The sequence below is a fragment of the Dendrobates tinctorius genome, unplaced genomic scaffold (genome assembly GCF_039654945.1).
Source record: "Dendrobates tinctorius isolate UK_male_01 unplaced genomic scaffold, ASM3965494v1 ptg000171l, whole genome shotgun sequence".
In the NCBI taxonomy this organism is placed as follows: Eukaryota; Metazoa; Chordata; class Amphibia; order Anura; family Dendrobatidae; genus Dendrobates; species Dendrobates tinctorius.
The window spans coordinates 21,062,270-21,083,584 of record NW_027361838.1 but is presented as its reverse complement, the minus strand read 5'-3'; the positions used below and the strand labels follow the sequence as shown (position 1 = coordinate 21,083,584).

At 43.2% G+C, this 21,315-nt stretch overlaps 1 protein-coding gene across 1 annotated transcript in view; it reads right to left on the bottom strand.

The window, feature by feature from the left end:
• The window catches only part of TWSG1 (twisted gastrulation BMP signaling modulator 1), a 48,542-nt gene extending 29,133 nt beyond the window's left edge, over positions 1–19,409 (bottom strand). The window contains exons 1-3 of the mRNA XM_073550958.1: positions 19,150–19,409; positions 9,652–9,812; positions 121–220 (exon numbers count right to left, since the gene is read on the bottom strand). Coding sequence (XP_073407059.1) covers positions 121–220; positions 9,652–9,777 — 226 coding nt within the window. The 5' untranslated portion in view covers positions 9,778–9,812; positions 19,150–19,409. The remainder of the gene's footprint in view (positions 1–120; positions 221–9,651; positions 9,813–19,149) is intronic.
• Positions 19,410–21,315: the final 1,906 nt, after the last annotated feature.

Sequence of the window (21,315 nt, the reverse complement as noted above, 5' to 3'; positions counted from 1 at the left end):
GGCCTAAAAGGAGTAAAATATTATGCAAATCATGAAATCACGTAAAATCTGTATATGATTAGAGACTTGTTTGTAGCCAAGTAGTCAGACAGATGATATAACATGTGAGCACAGACTTACCAACACAGTCACAGCACTCGTCCCAGAGTGTGCCCAAACACAGCATACATTCCTTACAACATGAACAGTTCCCATCGGTAGGCCGGCACTGGCAAAGCTCCTGGCAAAGTATTGGACAAAAAGAGTGAAAAAAAAAAATTAAGATCAAAAAAGGAAAATAAAAAAAAATTCAAACTAAAACCATTAACATCTGGAATCTCTGACACTGGGCTTTTCCACTGTGTTTTTGCATGTGAAAGTCAGTAGCTCTGCTTGTAAAGTGTGATAAAATCAAGACAGAGAAAACTCAGTGAAATTGTCCTAGAGCTCATTATTGCTCCCAGCAGGAGGAATGGAACAACCACAATTTATAATGCGGAGACTTCTGGTCTAGAGCAGAACAAACGTCTGCAGGGGGGAGTCACACAAGAGGAAGTCATTAAGCTTTTGTTTACACCGCAACTTCTTAATTCTATTCCAAGACATAGTAATGTTTCCAGATTTACCTGGTATAAGATAATTACAATGTAAGAATGGAGCATAATTGTACAAACAGATAAAAGTTGACATTTCCTCATTTTAGGACTTAAGCGGAATTTACCTCTGAACGATTATCATGAGTGTTCTCAAGAAAGATCAATTGCTAATAAACAGGCTGCCAATCACCCGACAAATAAGCAAAACACTTTTTCATTGGGTGAAATTATTGTTAAATGTGTGTTTACTCCACCTGACTTCCAGCGGTAAACAACCAGAGATAAAATATTTGTTTGCTTAACGGCGATAGTTTAATAACCAGGCACACCACATTCCGTATATGCGCTTATCAATCTGTAAGACCTCCATCGTTCACAGCAGCACAGTGCCTGTTTACACAGGACAATGTGCTGCCAAGAACGATGGCTGTTCGTCAGTTCAAAATAATTTCATCCAATTTCCAGATTATCTGGAAACGAGAGCTCTAAGAAGTACTCTTTAACAAACATCATGCATTATAAATCTAACTTGATCGAACATACAAATCATCACTCGACAGCACAAACTGGACACGTGCCCCCCCAGAACAATTGAAGTCTATGCGCACAGAACAATATGTTACAGATTGTTCCATGCGCATAACTAATGTTTAAACAGGCTAGTAATCAAACGCTGAGCCGCAAACCAGTGACCAATCGGTTGTTTACAGTCATAACATTACAATGTTAGTTATTTCTAAAGTATGAAGACATCCATGACAATAATTGCTCCCTCGTATAGTTCTGAAGAATCCAAGTCATATTTACATAACTACATCTAGAATTACTACATGGAGGGAATAAATATAAAATAAATCAAAGATACTAAATAACTGTCAACTATGCCAAAAGGTGTCAGATCCTATTGCCCCCCAAATGCAGTTTTTCACTTTACTTAAGGGTTGTCCTAATTGTGCTCTTCTGCCTCTTGGCTTCATGTTTTGCTGTGCGCTCTTGAAGATTGACAGCTCGGACCAGCTGAATGACCACACCACTGGTCAAAACTAAGCGCTCACTCATGCGGATAGTAGAGATTTGATCCTGTAGCATGGGAGAAGTGCTGGGAAACGGAGGTTGGCGAATCCAGCAAGCCACAAAAAGGCGTCCAACTATGGGGCAGAATCATTAAGACTGACTGTGTACACCAGTCTTAAGCCCCCGTCACACACAGCAAGATCGCTAGCGAGGTTGCTGCTGAGTCACAAGTTTTGTGATGCAACAGCGACCTCAGCAGCAATCTCGCTGTGTGTGACACCTATCAGCGACCGCCCCCCCCCCGCCGGGTATCGCTGATCGTTCAGGAATGTCCTGGGCATTTTTTTGATTGTTGGTCTCCTGCAGGCCAGCACGCATCGCTGCGTGTGGCAGCGGGAGACCATTGATCAGCGAGCTCCCAGCGCTGTAAGCAGACGTTGGGAGCTGGTATCCAAGGTAAACAGCAGGTAACTAAACGCGCACGTGGCTTAGTTACCCGCTGTGTACCTTGGATACCAGCATGCTCACGCTGGGAGCTGGTAACCAAGATAAACAGCAGGTAACTAAGCGCCGCGCGCGCTTAGTTACCCGCTGTTTACCTTTGATACCAGCTCCCAGCGTGAGCACGCTGGTATCCAGGGTACACAGCGAGTAACTAAGCGATGCGCGCGTTTGTTACCCGCGTCGTCGCTGGTCCTGATCGCTAGTGAGATCTGCCTGTTTGTTTGACAGCTCACCAGCGATCATGTAGCGACACACCAGCGATCCGGACCAGTTCATATTGTTGTCGGGATCGCTGATGCGTCGTTTAGTGTGACGGGGGCTTTAATGAAAGGCTCGCTGGAGCACGATGTGCCTAATTTCTTAAGACTTTTTTTTGTAGCTGATGATGAGGTTTGCGCACATGTCAGAAGGAATTTTAGTCCACTCCTCTTTGCAGATCATCTCTAAATCATTCAGATTTTGAGGCCGTCGCTTGGACATTCGGAGCTTCAACTTCCTCCATAAGTTTTCTATGGGATTAAGGTCTGGAGACTGGCTAGGCTACACCATGACCTTAATGTGCTTCTTTTTGAGCCACTCCTTTGTTGCCTTGGCTGTATGTTTTGGGTGATTGCCTTGCTGGAAGTCCCAGCCACGACCCATTTTTAAATGTCCTGGGGGAGGGAAGGAGGTTGTCACCCAGGATTTTATGGTACATGGCTCCATCCATTTTCCCATTGATGCGGTGAAGTAGTCCTGTGCTCTTAGCAGAGAAACACCCCCAAAACATAATGTTTCCACGTCCATGCTTGACAGTGGGGATGGTGTTCTTTGGGTCATAGGTGGAGATGAGTGAATTTGTTCAGATTCGGTTCCAAATATGATTGGCATCGAATATTGCTTTTGCAATATTCGTCGAACACAGCCGAACGTCATTAGAGTCAGTGGGAGTAGAAATTACTGAATATGTTCGGAACCGATCATTAAGCATACATTCGGCATGAATAGTGTTCGAATATGGCACGGATGTGTCAAAATCAGTTTCGGGGACAAAAACCGAATAAATTTGCTCATCTCTAGTCATAGGCAGCATTTCTCTTCCTCCAAACACAGCGAGTTGAGTTAATGCCGAAGAGCTCAATTTTTGTCTCATCTGATCACAACATCTTCTCCCAGTCATTCATAGAATCATCCAGGTGTTCATTGGAAAACTTCAGATGGGTCTGCACATGTGCCTTCTTGAGCAGCGGGACCTTGCGGGCACTGCAGAATTTTAAAGCTTTACAGCATAATGTGTTACCAATGGTTTTCTTGGTGACTGTGGTATCAGCTGCCTTGAGATCATTAACAAGTTCCCCCATATAGTTTTAAGCTGATCTCTCACCTTACTCATGATCAAGGATACCCCACGAGGTGAGATTTTGCATGGTGCCCCAGATCGATGACAATTGACAGTTATTTTGTATTTCTTCCATTTTCTTACTATTGCACCAACAGTTGTCTCCTTCTCATCCCGCGTCTTACTTATGGTTTCGTAGCCCATTCTAGCTTTGTGTAGGTCTATGATCTTGTCCCTGTGAGAAAATGGAAAATGGTCTTAGAAGCGCAGGAAAGAGACTCAGACAAGAGATGGGTTTAAACCACAACGCGTTTCGACGGATGATCCATCTTCATCAGGTGGAAGTTTATTAATGACATAGGGGATGGGGTAGTTAAATGGAAAGCAGCCTATCACAACAGTCATATGTTATGATGTCATCTTGTCGTAACATGTGACTATCATATATTACAGAAAAAAAAAAAAAAAAAAGACAAAAACCACCTATATAAAACGTGAGATAAAACAGCATGAGTTAAACAAGTTTTAAATGTATAAAATGTTCAAAAAGGAGCAATAAAATAATATAGATAAAAATAAATAAACTTATTAACAGGTTAGCAGACCAGTAAAAAGACCAATAAAAAAAAGTGAGAACCCATAATGATAAAAACATGTAAACAATAGCATCTAAGTAAAACGCACTGATGATAAAAAGGCAAATAAAGTTATCTGGTCACTTTATCAATAGTTAAATTCAGACCTTCAGGGGCAAGTGTGCCAAGCTTGAATATTCAAAAGCTCTCTCTATTGATTAAACTGTTGAAGCGATCAGCCACGGTATCAGGTATGTGGACAATAATCGTTAGTTTCAAAGTTTTTGGATTTTTTTGATGCACAGTTAAAAAATATTTAGAAAGGCTGTGCAGAAGAAAGCCATTTTGGATATTCTGTCGATGCTTGTTCAATCTAGCATGCATCGTTTGTATGGTTTGACCTACGTACTGTAGGCCGCAACCACATTCAATCAAGTATACCACAAAAATGGATTGACAGTTAACATGAAAATTAATTTTATATGAAGTACCTGTAGTGTTGGATTTAAATTCATGTACCCCATTTAGAATGGAGGTGCAGCAAAGACATTTGGGGGCTCTACATGCATAGCAACCAGGGTTCAGAGAAATTGGTAGAGAGGATAGGGAGTCTGAACTCAAGGTGATGTTGCTTGGTGCAACAAGGTTCTGTAACGTGCGGTTTCTGCGGAATACCGTTCTAGGTCGGGGGGGGGGGAATATGCTTGGTCAAAACTGGTTCCCCTTTCAGGATGAACCAGTACTTGGTAAGGAGCTTCTTAATCAACCCATAGGATTGGTTGTAAGTGGTAACGAAACTCCATCTACCTAGATCATCTACCTGTGACCCTTTGTGGTGAAGAGGATAGATCCGGATTTCTATTCTAGGCTGGACCATGATACCGCTATCGATATTTTTCTTGAATACACTGCATTCATTAAGGGGGCCCACTCTTCAGGTATTCCGCAGAAACCGCACGTTACGGAACCTTGTTGCACCAAGCAACATCACCTTGAGCTCAGGCTCCCTATCCTCTCTACCAATTTCTCTAAACCCTGGTTGCTATGCATGTAGAGCCCCCAAATGTCTTTGCTGCACCTCCATTCTAAATGGGGTACATGAATTTAAATCCAACACTACAGGTACTTCATATAAAATTAATTTTCATGTTAACTGTCAATCCATTTTTGTGGTATACTTGATTGAATGTGGTTGCGGCCTACAGTACGTAGGTCGAACCATACAAACGATGCATGCTAGATTGAACAAGCATCGACAGAATATCCGAAATGGCTTTCTCCTGCACAGCCTTTCTAAACATTTTTTAACTGTGCATCAGAAAAATCCCAAAACTTTGAAACTAACGATTATTGTCCACATACCTGATATCATAGCTGATCGCTTCAACAGTTTAATCAATAGAGAAAGCTTTTGGATATTCAAGCTTGGCACACTTGCCCCTGAAGGTCTGAATTTAACCATTGATAAAGTGACCAGATAACTTTATTTGCCTTTTTATCATCAGTGCGTTTTACTTAGATGCTATTGTTTACATGCTTTTATTATTAATATGGGTTCTCGCTTTTTTATTGGTCTTTTTACTGGTCTACTAACCTGTTAATAATTTTATTCATTTTTATCTATATTATTTTATTGCTCCTTTTTGCACATTTTATACATTTAAAACTTGTTTAACTCGTGCTGTTTTTTCTCACGTTTTATATAGGTGGTTTTTATCTCTTTTTTTTGTAATATATGATGTCATCTTGTTGTAACATGTGACTATCATAACATGTAACAGTTTTGACTGTTGTGATTGGCTGCTTCCCATTTAAATACCCCATCCCCTATGTCATTAATAAACTTCCACCTGATGAAGACGGATCCTCCGTTGAAAAGCGTTGTGGTTTAAACCTATCTTTTGTCTGAGTCTCTTTCCTGCGCTCCTAAGACCGTTATCCATTTTCTCATTGATACTATCCTCCATTGGAGGTTTTCAGCTGGAGCTGCATTGGAGAACTGACATCCTTGTCTGCCCCTGGGTTGCTTCCTAAGCGCTCCTTCATGACCGCTTATCACTGACTCTTATGATCTTGTCCCTGACATTCTTATGAAGCTCTTTGGTCTTGCCCATGTTGTACAATGGTTCCCACAAGTGTGAACGAAGCCTGATGATTTTTAAACGGCAGTTAGATTGTCTTCTTTCCTTTCCTTTATGACTGGTAGAGTGATATCAGCATTAAATGCAACTAAAGGGCCTGTCACACTAAGCGATATCGCTATAACGTCACTGATTTTGTGACATGCTGGTGATATCGCTGTGTGTGATACTTACCTCCGACCGCTCCCCCGCTGATTATCGCTGATCGCGCGAGAACCTCCTGGGCAGTTTCTTGTCGTCAACTTCCTGCTGGGCTTCCTGTGGCGCCGACGAGCGACGCGTGGACGTCAGGATCGCCTCGTCTGACAGGTAAGTAGCAACCCCCGACCCCTGCTATGTCGCTGGTGAGATCTGCCTGTGTGGCAGCTCACTAGCGACCACTTAGCGATGTACCAGCGATCCTGACCGCGTCATATCGCTGGTCGGGATCGCTGGTGCATCGCTAAGTGTGACAGTACCTTAAGTAAATGAGGACATTACAGGATTTTCACCACTATAGAACGTAACAGCATGTTGCCAAGTTATACTTCATCACTTTCTAATTGTTGAGAAAGCTTCCACTGGGACCCCTACTATTTTATAAATGAAGGGGCACGTGTCCCTTGATTCCAGTCCTCAGAATAGAAGGGGGCATCAGTGCAGAAATCTCACTACAGCCATTCTATTATAGAAAATGGGAGATAATAAATACAAGCAGGATTCATGTACTAAATGCCACTTGATCAATTGTAGTCCCTGAGGCCAAACAACCTACTAGTTATAGATTTATCCACGTATATCAGGTTCAGTATTTGGTCAGTATTTTACCTCAGTATTTGTAAGTCAAAACCAGGAGCGGGTGATAAACACAGAAGTGGTGACATGTTTCCACGTGGTGTATTCTGAGCGCATTGGACGCAGCGTACACCCGCCCAAAGCGCTGCCGGCTTTTGTATGCGCGGTGATTCCACATGTGTTCATTGAACCATACGGAATCACCGCATTCTATACATAGAACAGTGCTATTTATCTTGCGGAGACTGAGCGTCTCCGCAAGATAGACAGACATGCTGCGGTCTGTAAAGATGCGGCGCATGTGCGTGTACGTAGGTCTGCACCTGCATCTTTGTACGCATAGTGGATATGGGATTTCATAAAATACCATCCACTATGCTGTAACGTCTGGACGCTGCGGTGTCCAATCCGTAGCAAATACACCACGTGGAAACATACCCTTATACTTTTCCTCTGAATGTTCCACTCCTGGTTTTGGCTTACAAATACTGAGGTAAAAACTCAAATACTCAGCGTGTGACCACGGCTTGAGAATTCCAAGATAAAAGTGAACTGCTGTTATTTAACAGTCTCCCCGCTAATAGTGGGGGTCTGGAGAAGGTGTATCTGTGTGAATATGATTATTGCTAGAATGGTTTTTAATTTAGCGCAAGGGTTACCTTTCTAAGATAAGCAGAATGAGGCATAATGACTGACAGAATAGAACAAGCCATCTGCGGAGCAGGAGTGAAATGCAACAAGTCAGAACAGCTCACAATCTGGTTGAGAAGAAATGTTATCTACAACTGTGAAATTACAATGCAGCAGAGATCACTTTTAGATGTGGTAACAGGGTCTGCTCTTAAAGGCATAGTGAGCTAACACTGGGCGTCTTTCCATTCCCAGGCCTCGTGCAGGCACCAGTATGTCTGTACAGACCTGTCCTCCAGACAGCTGTAATGGTGGCAGCACGCTCGTCACTTTCCCTGCAGCAGGAAAACGTACCCATGACTATTATTCAGCGCTTAATGTCTACGTCGTACATTCCATCCTTACATGCATATTTTCCTGCCCCGTATGTGCGTTTTTTCTACAATAAGGTACTACTCATTATATAAAAGCGTACTTGCTCTATTAATCTTGTCCTTCCTTATAGGAGTTTTTTTTTTTCTAGTATTAGGCACTTTGTCTATGTTTTATCTTCAACTTAAGTGCGTTTTAAAAAAGTTATTAGCAAAACGCAATGAGCTGCGCTACCCTTCCTACTGCAACTTTCCTCAAAAAGGTCTATTTTTAATTAAAAGCATAAAAAAGTTACCGTATTTCACTTGTTGTTTTCTGCACCTATCCATTCCCTCCAGTATTGATATGTGGCCCTCTCTTCCCAGTTAGTAAGTCTAATCTTGTTTACCAAGGGAGCGTGGTCCTCATTTAGACGCCCACAGAGTTTAGGACCTTGCCCACTTGGCTAACAAGACTAGATTTGCAGACAGAGAAGAGGGGGCCATATCTCAAGAATAAAAAGGTCAGGAAAAAAAAGTTACACTATATTTAGGAGAATAATTTACATATTATTGGCAAGTGACCTGTCCTCTGTAATGGGTACTTAAGCAATTGTAAGCTAGTAACGGTTTTGATAAAATCTAGTCCATGAGTTTATGAGCAAGACTGCATTACACTCTTTCCATAATATCTACAAACATTAAATTGGAGTTCTGAAAACGAAGCAGCCTGGCAAGCTACACTGTTTCCATGGGAGTTATGGAAATGGTGTCTCTCAGCTGCGCATGGCTGTTCACATAGCTCACCTACTGTACCTGGCGCTTGGACACTGTTACTACCATGTCAGCCAAGAATAGAGGCACCTGAAATGAATAAGGAAAGGGCCTAGCGCTGTGAAGGATTGGTTGGGCCTTTAGGAGTTAATGCCATTAGGTGTGTGGTATAAGGGGGTTATAAGAGGGAAAAGGGTGCCTACGGTCATTTGGCCAATTTTTACCTCAGGAAGAAGAGAACGCTCGCCCTCCCTTATATTCTCTTAAAAAAAAAAAAAAAAAAGGGTTAACACAAGATTGTTTTGCAAGTATGTTTTTTGTTAGTTGTCACAGCTTGGTGGTTCTCGTCCATGCCCGATAAGTTTTATTTGCAATGCCTGCTGTATAGCAGCGGCTGGCCTTTGGAATTTTGTTTGGGCTAAAGGAACGGTATAAGCATTAAGAAAAAAAAAAAATAAAAATAATAGGCATGGACGGTGAATGAGGTTTTTTTTTTTTTGCATTGTATGTATTGTGTTTTTGGTTAAATAAAAGCTGAGGCCAACCCACTCAGCCCAACATTTGGTTTCTAGTATCGTTTATTCAAAGATATAACTTTGTGATGTTTTTGGAAAGGAAGCCCAATTTATTACGCGAAGGAGTTGTTAGATCTTACACGCCTTGAAGTCCAGCTGAGACGAGAGTAACCCTTTAAGAATCTATATTAAAAAATCAAATTTTATCTATAGAAAACCAGGAAGGATGGTCATAACTGCACTGATCTACCAGGGCACCAGAGGATCCAGTGGGCCCAAGGTCTAAGGGACCAGCAGAAGACCACCCGAGTAGCCTGACAGATATTAACCCTTGTTGATATCATCGCTCTGCTATGACATGTTCACAACAAATAATGCATTGCAATTAAAAAGTTGACTTATGCATATAGGGAAAACGCTCAACAGCACTTTCTCATGAGGACTGACAAAAGCCAAGTATGAGGCTATAGATTGAAGGTACCTGTATTAAGCATTTGCTGACATCACTAGCACACAGAGCTTTATTGCAGCAGTGAACGGGCATAATCCACATAAGGCCTAAAATGACGGCTATTGCTGGAATGGGAAAGGCGGACAGCTGCTTCATCCTTTACAGATCACACAGAAAATTAGCACGGAAATCTGAAAATATACAGAAAAGATGGTGTTATAAACTCCTCTATGCATACCATAGGCCAAAATGGTTAGGGATATAGAAAGACATTAACATGGAACTAGCCATTCCCTAGAAACAGCCCCTAGTTGGATGCTATAGTCATAGTGTAAAAGGGTTAAGTTAATAATGTTCATTGTTGTATGTATGCTTACTGGTATTGCTACATGTTACATGTACTACCTCATGTATGATATGGTACTGCTACGCCTTCTGGTTATTACCATTGCTTTGTCTCCATGTTCTTCATTGCATATAGTGTGATAATGTTCACTATGCTTCTTGTACAGTATAGGGAAAGTGTACTGCTCTTAGTTGGACACTCTAGTATACAGAACAGTTAGTAGATAGTATAGGGTTAAGTGTGGGAGGTGCTGCTGGGTCGCCCCCTCGCTTCACCCAGGGCTGTTGGGTACTCGGTACCGGCGACCCGGTCCGTGGCCCTGGGTGCCCAATATCAATGGCGGTGATGTTTGTACTGTAGTTTATATGAAAAGTTTGTGACGCCACCTGTGGTGTTGGGCAAGTGAGATGGTAAGCCAACGCTGCTTGCAGATCCACTGGGACTGATGGTGTGATGCAGCAAAGATGGTGAAGCTCCCCACAGGTGGAGCTGTAGTCCCATGGCAGTGTAGGAGCAATGGATGAGGAGAGGCAGCGAATGGTGTAGATGTTAAGACCCAAATGTGGCGGTGCTGATGCGGGAAGGAATGGAGGACACCAGAGCTTGCAGTTTCAAAGCTTTACTCACAGTTCGTAGTGCACAAAGGTGCCTGCTTCGGTACCGTGTCCTCCGGGGCAGCGGCCCAGCCAACCTCCAGGCAAGATAGGACTCTCCCCGCCAGCACCCCTCCAACATGTGCCTTTCCTGAACGACTCCTCTATTGCGCCTTTTGGTGTGAAGAGCTCCAGTACCGTGGTTCTCTGAAGTTCCTCCTGTCAGATGTTCCTAACAACTCTACTTGTATGACAGACAGCTGTAGCCTGCTTCGGGGACTCCCTTCTCCTGAATCCCGGCTCTCTACTCGTTTTCTGTTGTGTCCCAAGTCTTTGATGGGAGTAGTGCATTTACAGCCTACTATTCCACCGGTGTCTGCTGCAGAACCATAAGTGTCCATACAACCTCTGGGACCGGGCCCCGGCCTTGCGCTGAGAACCTATAGGCAGGGTTCCTATCCAACCCACTCCTCCTCTCTCTTCTCCTACTCCTTCGTTCCGTGCTGTTCCTTCTGTCTCTTATGGAAGCTTAGGTTGCAGTCCTACGTCTCTCCACCTTTCTTACTTTCCCGTGCCAGCTGGCTCAGGTCACTGAGGCAGCTGCAGCATCCTCCATCCCTTCTTCCAGGGATCCCCACTCCTCACCGAGTGGCTTCCTACTCCGCCGACCTTCTGTCAGACTAAACTTAACTGTGTCTGACGGCCCCCTAAGGTACTGACTGCTAAATCCTATCTTTCCCCTTCTTTTATACTAACTCCACCCACCTCCCAGCACATCTCGTGTTACGAAGCAGGGTTCCACGAAAGGTGCTCTGCTACACCCTGAGCCTAAAGCTGCAATGTGGTCCTGCTGAACTATCCTGTGTGTGGGATGCAGGTGCTGGAGTGTGGCAAGGCGTACCCACCTTACCTGGATGGTGGGGCACTACACCTTAGGAGAAGATGCAGTACCTCTGTGGCGACAGCCTCAGGGGCGCCACACTGCCGAAAGTTAAGGTTAGAGCAGAAGGAAAGTTAGTCATATGGGGCCAGGGTGCCCGAAGTGTCCACCATGGGCTATAGGCAGCTGCGCAACGTTAAGAGGCTACAGCCCACGTTATCCACGGCCACTGGGCATCATTGCAGTGGGCCAGTGCAGTAGGAAGATGTGGCGACTCATAGCCTGGGCGAACGCTTTTAGGGCGGGAGTCAGTTGGAGTGAGGAACAGAAGGAAGTTGAAGCTTTGCAGGGAATGGCACAGATGGGCCGGATGTTTTTCCAGAGTCAACTAAACCGGGTGGAGGATGATTTCAAGTCTGGGGCGAAAGAGGCAGAAGGAATGGTCATCATTGCGAGGTTAGGCCAGGATGAAGCTGGGAAGCAGTCTAAGACGGTCCGGTCCAGATGTGTGCCGCACAGAAGCGTCAGCAAAGTAGGGAAAGCCAGTAAAGTGGAATGTGAATTCCATGATGTGCCAACTGTGGATATAATGTGTGAAGTCCTAAGTAAAGAAAACCTTCAAGTTATTGTGGACTGTGTCTCCATTACTGGGGGTCGCCTGGAAGAAGGGCCGTCACCGCCTGGGAAGTGCCCAGGGGGACCTGAACCTAGAGACGCAGGTACGCTGAGCAGTGGATTACAGTTTTCTGTGAGGGAAGGTCGGGGAAACATGCTTCAGTATCACTGGCTATGACTACAGTCCCTTATGAGCAAGGGGTTGTGAAGTCTTTAATGCAAAGGGCAAAGAGCACTTTAGCATCAGGGACTGCTTTCAGGGGACTTGGGGGAGCAGCGAGTGCCATATTAAGACTTTTCTCTTACAGTGATGCCTATATTAAAATTATGCACTAAGAAAACTTTAAAGGCTATGTACGCCTTCAAACAGAACTTTTTTTTTACTGTTCATTTACTCCCTTTATGCAAAGTTCAGCAACGTTCTAAATAGTCTTCAATAAAAAATTTTCTACGATAATAGACGGTGTAAAAAACTGTCTGAGATCAGAACGCAGAGCATAGACTGTCTCAACTTGAGTGTGACAGCTGCACAGAAACAGATGAAGCTATCACGCTAAGTTCGGGAGAGCCGCCAGCCAATCCATGCACTGTTCCGATCTCGGTCCAATTTATAAGGCCATCTGACTGCAACCTAAGAGAGATAGCAGCAGTATACAGATCTATAGTGGAAAAAGGAACCATCTAAAAGTTTTATGGAGAGCAGAGAAAACAAAATAGACAAGGAATAAAGCACATACTGAGAAAATAAATGCAGTTCTGGAGCTGTACTGATACAGCCAAGTAAAGACAGCAGCACCTCCTTCATGAGAGAAATATGAAACTCTGTTCATTCTATAAGCTGCATATGAGGGGATCTAAAAATTAAATGCTTATTGCCATTGAGAAAACACACTGCCATATTTTCAGCCAGTTATAAAAAAAATAAAACAAAATAAAGAATTACATACCCTCCCCGGGTCTAGCACTCTGCTTCCACCACTGCCTTGGTCCCATGTTTGGCTGCAGCGGTGACATCACTTCAACATTGCTGCAGCCAATCAACAAAGTCAGTGGCTCATGTGATCTACAAGGGCAAAGACAAATGCAATGGTGGAGACAGAGCATTGGACCAAACGTTATTTTTTTAAACAATGGAGTGTAAAGGGGGCTTTACACATAGCGATATCGCTAGCAATATCGCTAAAGTGTCACCGATTTTGTGACGCAGCAGCGATATTGCTAGCGATATCGCTGTGTGTGATACTTACCTCCGACCGCCTTCCCCGCTGGTTATCGCTGATCGCGCGAGATCGTCCAGGTCCATTTCTTGTCGGCGGCTTCCTGCTGGCACCGACGAGCGACGCATTGAGGCGGGCGGGAGGACGTCTTCATCGCCGCGTCTGAAAGGTAAGTAACGACCGCTGCAGTGTCGCTACATCGCTGGTGAGATCTGCCTGTTTGGCAGCTCACTAGCGACCATTTAGCGATGTACCAGCGATCCTGACCGGGTCATATCGTGGTCGGGATCTCTGGTGCATCGCTAAATGTAAAGGGGGCTTAAGCCAGAATATTTTTGGACAATGGACTGAAGAGATAAAGATTGCAGACTAAAAGTTAATAACTGTACTAACTAAAGATCACGCTAACTCATGTAAAATCATTTTTCCCCATGCCAAAAGTGTTCAAAGCCTTTAAAGGGTTTTCCCCCACAAAGCAAAGTTAATTTTAATCAATAGATCTTGGAATAGTAATATTCTCCACAACTGGATGTGTTTAAATAAAATGTTCCTGTGCTGAGATAATCTTATAAATGTGTTCCTGCTATGTACTGTGTAATGGCCGTGTCTTACTTTGCAAGAATATGGTTGGCAAGTACCAGGGTTCCTGGGCAGAGGTAGGGGAGAAAAACATTCAGGGAAATGTTTTACCTCACAAGAAGAATCAGCTGTGATCCTGTGCTCTAATGTCTGTATACTCTCTTGCTTCCTCCCCTGCCCAGGAGCTGTGGTATGATCAGACCATGTCCCTGTATGGTAAGACACAGCCATTACACAGTACACAGCAGGGGCACATTTATAACATTATGTCGGAGCAGGAACATTTTGTTTAAACACATAAAATTATGAAAGTTAATATTATTCCAACATTTACTGATTAAAATGACCCTTTCTTTGTATGAAAACCCCGTTAAAGTCTGTTGCATGTCTCCTACCCAAAAGTATCAGCAGTTTTATAAACTTAAAACTGCAGACAAATTACAGCACTTTTGAGGCCGGGTTCAGGTGGACATATTTAATCTATATGCAGACAGCAACGCTCAGATTGACTGCAAGTCTCCTGACCTGAATGTACAGCCTCTTATTTGTTCCTGAAGGCTGTAAGTTCAGGTTTGGAGACTGGCAGACAGTCTGGGCATTGCAGTCCATATATGTACATTGTACAATGAAATGTGCCCATCTTAACACAGCCTAAATGCCACAAAGAAAAAATCCACGCGTTGTGTAATTAATGCGCACGGTGTAAAGCTGCCAAATCACTTTAAAATGCTCCGAGAATAAAAAATAAAAAACATTCATGGGCATCGCAATTGCTGGCTTTTCCTGATGATATTCTTATATCATGGCAAGTTCATTCATCCGTTTTCCATGTTGATATGGAATCATTCCTACATGTACCTCTAGTATTCTATCCACGGAGATTTGTTATAGTGCCTGTGACCTCACATTTTGTGCATTTTACAGAACACTTTATACTTGGTGGATTATGTCTTGGGGGTCATTTAGAAAATGACATAACGGAGCTACATTTCTAATGTGCCGTTGAGCAATATCCCAGTCTTTCCAGCCCAGTGAGCTGGAGGGCAGCAGCACAACAAGCAGAGTTATCTCTGACTTAAGTTTCATTATTGGATAATAAGATCAGATTCTGTTCCCGCTGTTGGTTGCAGGGTTGGCACATGAAGAATGTTAAATCTTTTCATTAGTAGGGGTTTACCCCATACCAAGATAAGATAACCAGAAAACATTCCACTTGCTGACTGATGGAAACCTAATTATCTAGTGAAGTTTTAGGCCTCTCTTTTAAGGAAAGTATCCGCTTATTTAAAGTCCAAAAACTCTACTGCTGACTTAAAGAGATTGTCCACTACTTTTACATTGATGGCCTATGGATGGATCATCAATGTTTGATCGGGCGGGTCCGGCACCCCTGCCGATCAGATGTTATCATTTGGAAGTACTCCCTTGCGGAGCTGGCCGTCTACTTATAGTGACGGATGCAGATTACTACACATCCTCCGCCTCCTATTGTAGGAGGCGGATGTGTAGTACCCTGCGGCAGCCACTACAAGTAGACGGCCAGCTCCGCAAGCAAGTACCTCCGGCCAGAGGCTGCCGACACTGGTAACATCTCATAGGTGGGGGTGCCAGGTGTCAGAAACCAGCCAGACATTGATCACTTATTCCAAAGACAGGCCATCATTGTAATAGTAGTGGACACCTTCTTTAAGGAACCTGCGGTATTTTAGCTGTTGCAGTACTATAACTCCCAGCATGCCTTTACATATGGTAATCTAATTGACCTAATTTACATAATAGGTGCAGATAATCTGCAACATCAAAAACTCACCAAAAGCCCGTTGTGGGAACGTAGCTTTATTTAAAAAAAATAAAATACTTTGCTTTTCTACTCTCACATTGCTTTTTGTGGGAGACAAAAAAAAAAAAAAAAACACTGCAAAAAAGCAGAAAAAATTGACATGCTGCATATTACAAGAACGCTGCACTTCTCAAATTTAGTCAGGAAAAAAAGATATGCGAGTGAGATTTCTGAAATCTCACAGCTTTTGCTGATACTGTTAATTGCAGCTTGTTACTTGCATGAAAAAATGCAGCAAAAAAAAAAAAAAAAGTCCGAGTGGGAACATAGCCTAAAGGCCCCGTCACACTAAGCGACTTACCAGCGATCCCGACACCGATATCAAGGTGTCAGGATCGCTAGTAAGTCGCTATGTGATCGCTGGCCATCGCTGTAAAAAATAGAATCAAAATAAAAAATATAGTTATTCTCACCTTCCGACGTCCCGTTTAGCCATCCCGCCTCTCTCCACGCTCCGGTCCCAGTGATCCTTTGCGAGAATGACCGCGAGATGTCACGGTCTCGAGGGATAACAAAGTCTCGCGATCATTCGTGCAAAGGATCACTGGGACCGGAGCGTGGAGAGAGGCGGGATGGCTGAACGGGACGTCAGAAGGTGAGAATAACTATACTTTTTTTATTATTTTTTACACCTGATCGCTGGTCTCCCGCCTGTCACACACAGCGATGCGTGCTGGCCAGCGGGAGACCAGCGACCAAAGAAATGTCCAGAGGTTTCTTCCAGCGATCAGCGATACCGGCAGGGGGGCCGCTCAGTTGTGACTCAGCAGCGATCTCGCTACAGAGATCGCTTAGTGTGACGGGGCCTTAACTCTCAGTTAAAACATTGTAGAGTGAAAGTGGCTTAAAGGTTTCAGAATATACAGTATATATACATATACACACACACATACATGTCACAAAACAATTTATTGCTATGTGACAATTATTGTATAAAATCAACTATGATGAAATAATGAAATGTACTAATTTATCATTATACATATAACATTATACCTAGAACATAATAAACCTGTCAAGCTGGCTTTACAAAATAGCATCATGCATAATGATATATGTAAAAGGTAGCTATAGTCATGTAAGTAAATGCATCTCTTACGCCCTGTTAGCAACCATTCAGATGCAGTGTTTTTTTTAATGGGATGCCAGACATAGGCTCTGTGCACACGATGCGGATTCTGCTGCGGATCCGCTGCGGACTTGGCCCTGCGGATTCGCAGCAGACCTGCATGTGATGTGCAGTGCCATTCTTTTCTATGTAAAATAAAATCCGCTATGCACATGCTGCGTTATTTCCCACGCGGATTTGCTGCGGAATGAAAACTGCAGCATGTCACTTCTTTTGTGCGGTTTTGCTGCAGTTTTCCACCTGTTCCATTCTAGAAATCCACAGGTGGAAAACTGCACAAAAAATGCACTAAATCCGCAGGTCATTTGACCTGCGGATTTAGTGAATTCTGCGCGGACAATTCTTAAACAGAATACGCACCGTGTGCACATAGCCAAAGAGTCCAGAAACATCTACCCCTAGGGACTTCCTTTTATTTCAAATATCTACAGTTAGGAGAACCTTTAACATTTTCATACATATGTGCACTATATATTATACCATTAGCTGCCATTTAAATATTATGTAATAATTGTCTTTTCAGTCCATTCTGTAGGTTAGTCAGCTTTTATGCATAGAATATTTTGCTACATTTTGAAGCTGTTGGCAGTCCATGTATACCATGATCCTCATGGATTAGGAGACCGGCTCTAGCACTTGTCCCACATCAGGACACAATATGCCTCCCACTATAAAGAGCCTCCCCACTTACACTGTATCCAATAGACCCCTAGATTATACTAGGCATTCTTCTCTCCATACACTTACCAGACTGGATTTTTTTTTTTTTTAACTCTCTCCCCACTTTGCCTTATACAACTCCATATCTGGTCATGGGTGATACATTAGGTGAAATAAAGTATGTATACATCTGCTTTGTACACACTTAGGCATGCAGAAGCAGACCCAAATATATCAGGTTTTATGAGAACTTGTCCTGGTCATGTAGCTTTAAAACACATGGGAAAAAGCAAACAAATTTTATTAATTATAGGCTTACACTCCGTGACTACAATTATTAGTGTCCAGAAAAGAGAACTTGGAAAAGGTCAGTAAATTGGGACCTCCCAATCCTGATCCTATCAGGCTCAGACTGGCCCATAGGGGAACAGGTGAATCCCCCTGATGGCCCCTGTGCATGAAGAGTAGATGGCACAATATACTTTATATGCCATGTACAGACAAAGGTCACATCTCATCCTTCACTAACCAACTATCAAGTCTATTATTATTATTATATGGCTTTGTGAATGATGGCAATGTAATATTTCCTCATAGCTGAAGAGTGAGACCCCAGAGTCGTTGCTACTGGTGGGCCCTTGGCACCACAGATCAATACTGCCTATAATAACACATAATACTTAATCCTATCTTTCCAACACTTTTGACCACCTGGATCTTTTATTAAAATAATTGCATCAATTCGTTTAAAATCTAGCCTTATTTTTTCTTAACTTTCTTAATTGTTTTCTCAGGGAGCTGGGGTATATTATGTCGCATTTCACAGTAACAACAAAATCAATGAGATTTCTGAAATCTTCGTTTTTTTCTGCGCACATTTACAAAACTGCAGAATGTCAATTGTTGCAGCATTTTTCACCTATTCAGATAAATACCTAATAAAAAACAAAAACGCACTTCTTTCTTGCCAACATATATATGTTTTTCATACTAAAAAAAAAAAAAAAAAAAGTTGCAAAAACACCCTGTGTGAATGTACCCATAGAAAGCCCAAATATACTTGTTCCGGAGGTCAGATCATGCAATCTGTCTTTACAATCAGCTAGAAACCAAAAATGAACAGACATTGAATAAAATCCTGTTGCATTTCGGATTTCATTTGTTTTATGAAAGGGAGCGTAGGCATTTAGTGAAGCAAGGTGATAAATAATATAGATCAGTGTTTACAATGCCTTCCTGACCATTGTTTAATAAAGGAACATTTTTTAACGACTCTGGCAGAACCGTGAATGCATAGCAGCGATAATCTATAACGCAGCCATCCAGATGTCATCGGAACACAAAACCATCCAGAATTCCAATAACTACTAATGCAATGAATAGGAGTGGAATTACATGGGTTAACAGCAACACAGCCCAGAGTAACTAATTGCAGCATAACATTCCTTGTAGTCATTTGTTGCCATAGGTGGTTCCTACATACATCTCTCTCCGGCCTCCTCTACCTATAAAATCCAACCCTGGATGACACAAACGTGAATAAGAATTAGTCATTGCATTGAACACTTAGTTTCTTTGCAGTTTTGAATTTCACCCCAAGGAAAAAAAAAAAAAAAGACTATTTCTCATATTCCCTGACAATCCAGCCCACCTCCTCCCAGGTTCTTACCAGTAAATTGTATGGGATGGGATCCCGGCTTCACCTTAGGGTTTGTCTCACTATACTTCTCCTTTCAACAAGGATCAAACTATCCAGCTTTCTCTAACCTCCTAAACTCTGATGGCGTGTGGAAAAGAAGGAGAAGGAGGAGCAGGGATATCCCAGCCCCCAATATGCTCACAAAAAAAAAGTTGGAGTGAGTTTCCAGAGCACCTCCCTCCTGTTTTCCATCCCCATAGACAAATGATTGGTATTCTTCTGTTAGATACCATCACTGCATACAGAAAGCCCTGAGAACCTAAAGAGCGGCTTTTTATCCTGGATTACAAGGGCCTAGTGTGCTTTTTTTTTCTATTAACAATGCTTTTTTTTTTTCTAGTACGGATTCATTCACACTAGAGGAATAGACCAATGTTTTATCTTTTTGTGTGATCAAGAGAAAATGTTTAGGCTACATGAACAGGGATAGATTTTGGTGCAAATCTGTGGGAAATCAGCTGCAAAACACACATGTATTTCATGATAAAACACAGTTTTTGGTGTAGATTTGCGTTACGGATTTGATCCCGTTACATGGCAGTGGATGAAACACATTCTGCAAATATACGGGATAATGTTTGTCAATTTCTGTGTGGAAAATCTATACAGCGCTTAGATGGTAAAATCTCATCTAATTGGCTGGCACTTAAGGCTTTGAGTTTTTATCACAAAATGTGAGCTAAAAATCTGCAATTTTGGGGCAACACGTTGGCTCAGTAGTTAGGACTGTAGTCCTGCAGGTCTGAGGTCCTGGGTTTAAATCCCACCAAGAACATCTGCAAGGAGTTTGCATGTTCTCCCCATGTTTGTGTGGGTTTCTTACAGTTACTCCAGTTTCCTGAGGCCCCCGTCACACATAGCGACACACCAGCGATCCCAACAACGATATGACCTTGTCAGGATCGCTGGTGTATCGCTACATGATCGCTGGTGAGCTGCCAAACAGGCAGATCTCAGCAGCGATCAGGACCAGCGACGACGCGGGTAAGAAGCGCGCGCGGCGCTTAGAAACCCGCTGTTTACCTTGGATACCAGCTCCCAGCGCCAGCACGCTGGTATCTAAGGTACACAGCGGGTAACTAAGTGGCGTGTGTCCTTAGTTACCAGCGGTTTATCTTGGATACCAGGCTCCAGCTCGCTGATCGCTGGTCTCCCGCCTGTCACATGCAGCGATGCGTGCTGGTCAGCGGGAGACCAAAGATCAAAAAAATGTCGATACCCGGTGGGGGGGCGGTCGCTGATATATGTCACACACAGCAATATCGCTGGTGAGATCGCGGTTGCGTTACAAAACTTGTGACTCAGCAGCGATCTCGCTGTGTGACGGGGACTTTAGGGTACGTGCACACGCTGCGGAAAGCTCTGCAGATTTGGCCGCGTGGATTTTGTAAAATCCGCAGGTAAATCTGCAGGTCAAAAGACCTGCGGTTTATCATCTCTACAATGGAGGAGATGGTAAACCGCAGCAGAATACGCAGAAAGAATTGACATGTCAATTCTTTCTGCGGTTTAGAAACCGCGGAAAAATCCGCACCGTGTGCACTGCGGTTTTTGATATCCATAGGATATTATCCCACCAAGGACAACATCTGCAAGGAGTTTGTATGTTCTCCCCGTGTTTGCGTGGGTTTCCTCCGGGTACTCCGGTTTCCTCCCACACTCCAAAGACATACTGATAGGGAATTTAGATTGTGAGCCTCATCGGGGACAGTGATGAAAATGTGTGCAAACTGTAAAGCGCTGCGGAATATGTTAGCGCTATATAAAAAATAAAGATTACTGTACACCGCAGCAGAATCTGCTGCGGATCCGCAGCAGAATCCGCAGCGTGTGCACATACCCTTACACTCCAAAGTCATACTGCAAGGGAATTCAGATTGTGGGTAAAGTGAGGTTGGTAAATTGTTGCACACTATGCATGTAGCCCCAGGCCAGGGCTGGTAAATGGTTTTGCAATTTGGTTTTGTAGCTGCTCATCTATTTTCACCCCTAGGTTATGTTCAAAAAAACTTATTTTCAGTCTGTGTGGTAAAAATTGACTACACTCCACCCCAACGTTAGTCTATGGGCGAGGGCACGTGGGCTATTTTTTATACAGTCCTCAGGAAAATTGCAGCATTCTCTAACCTGGTCTGA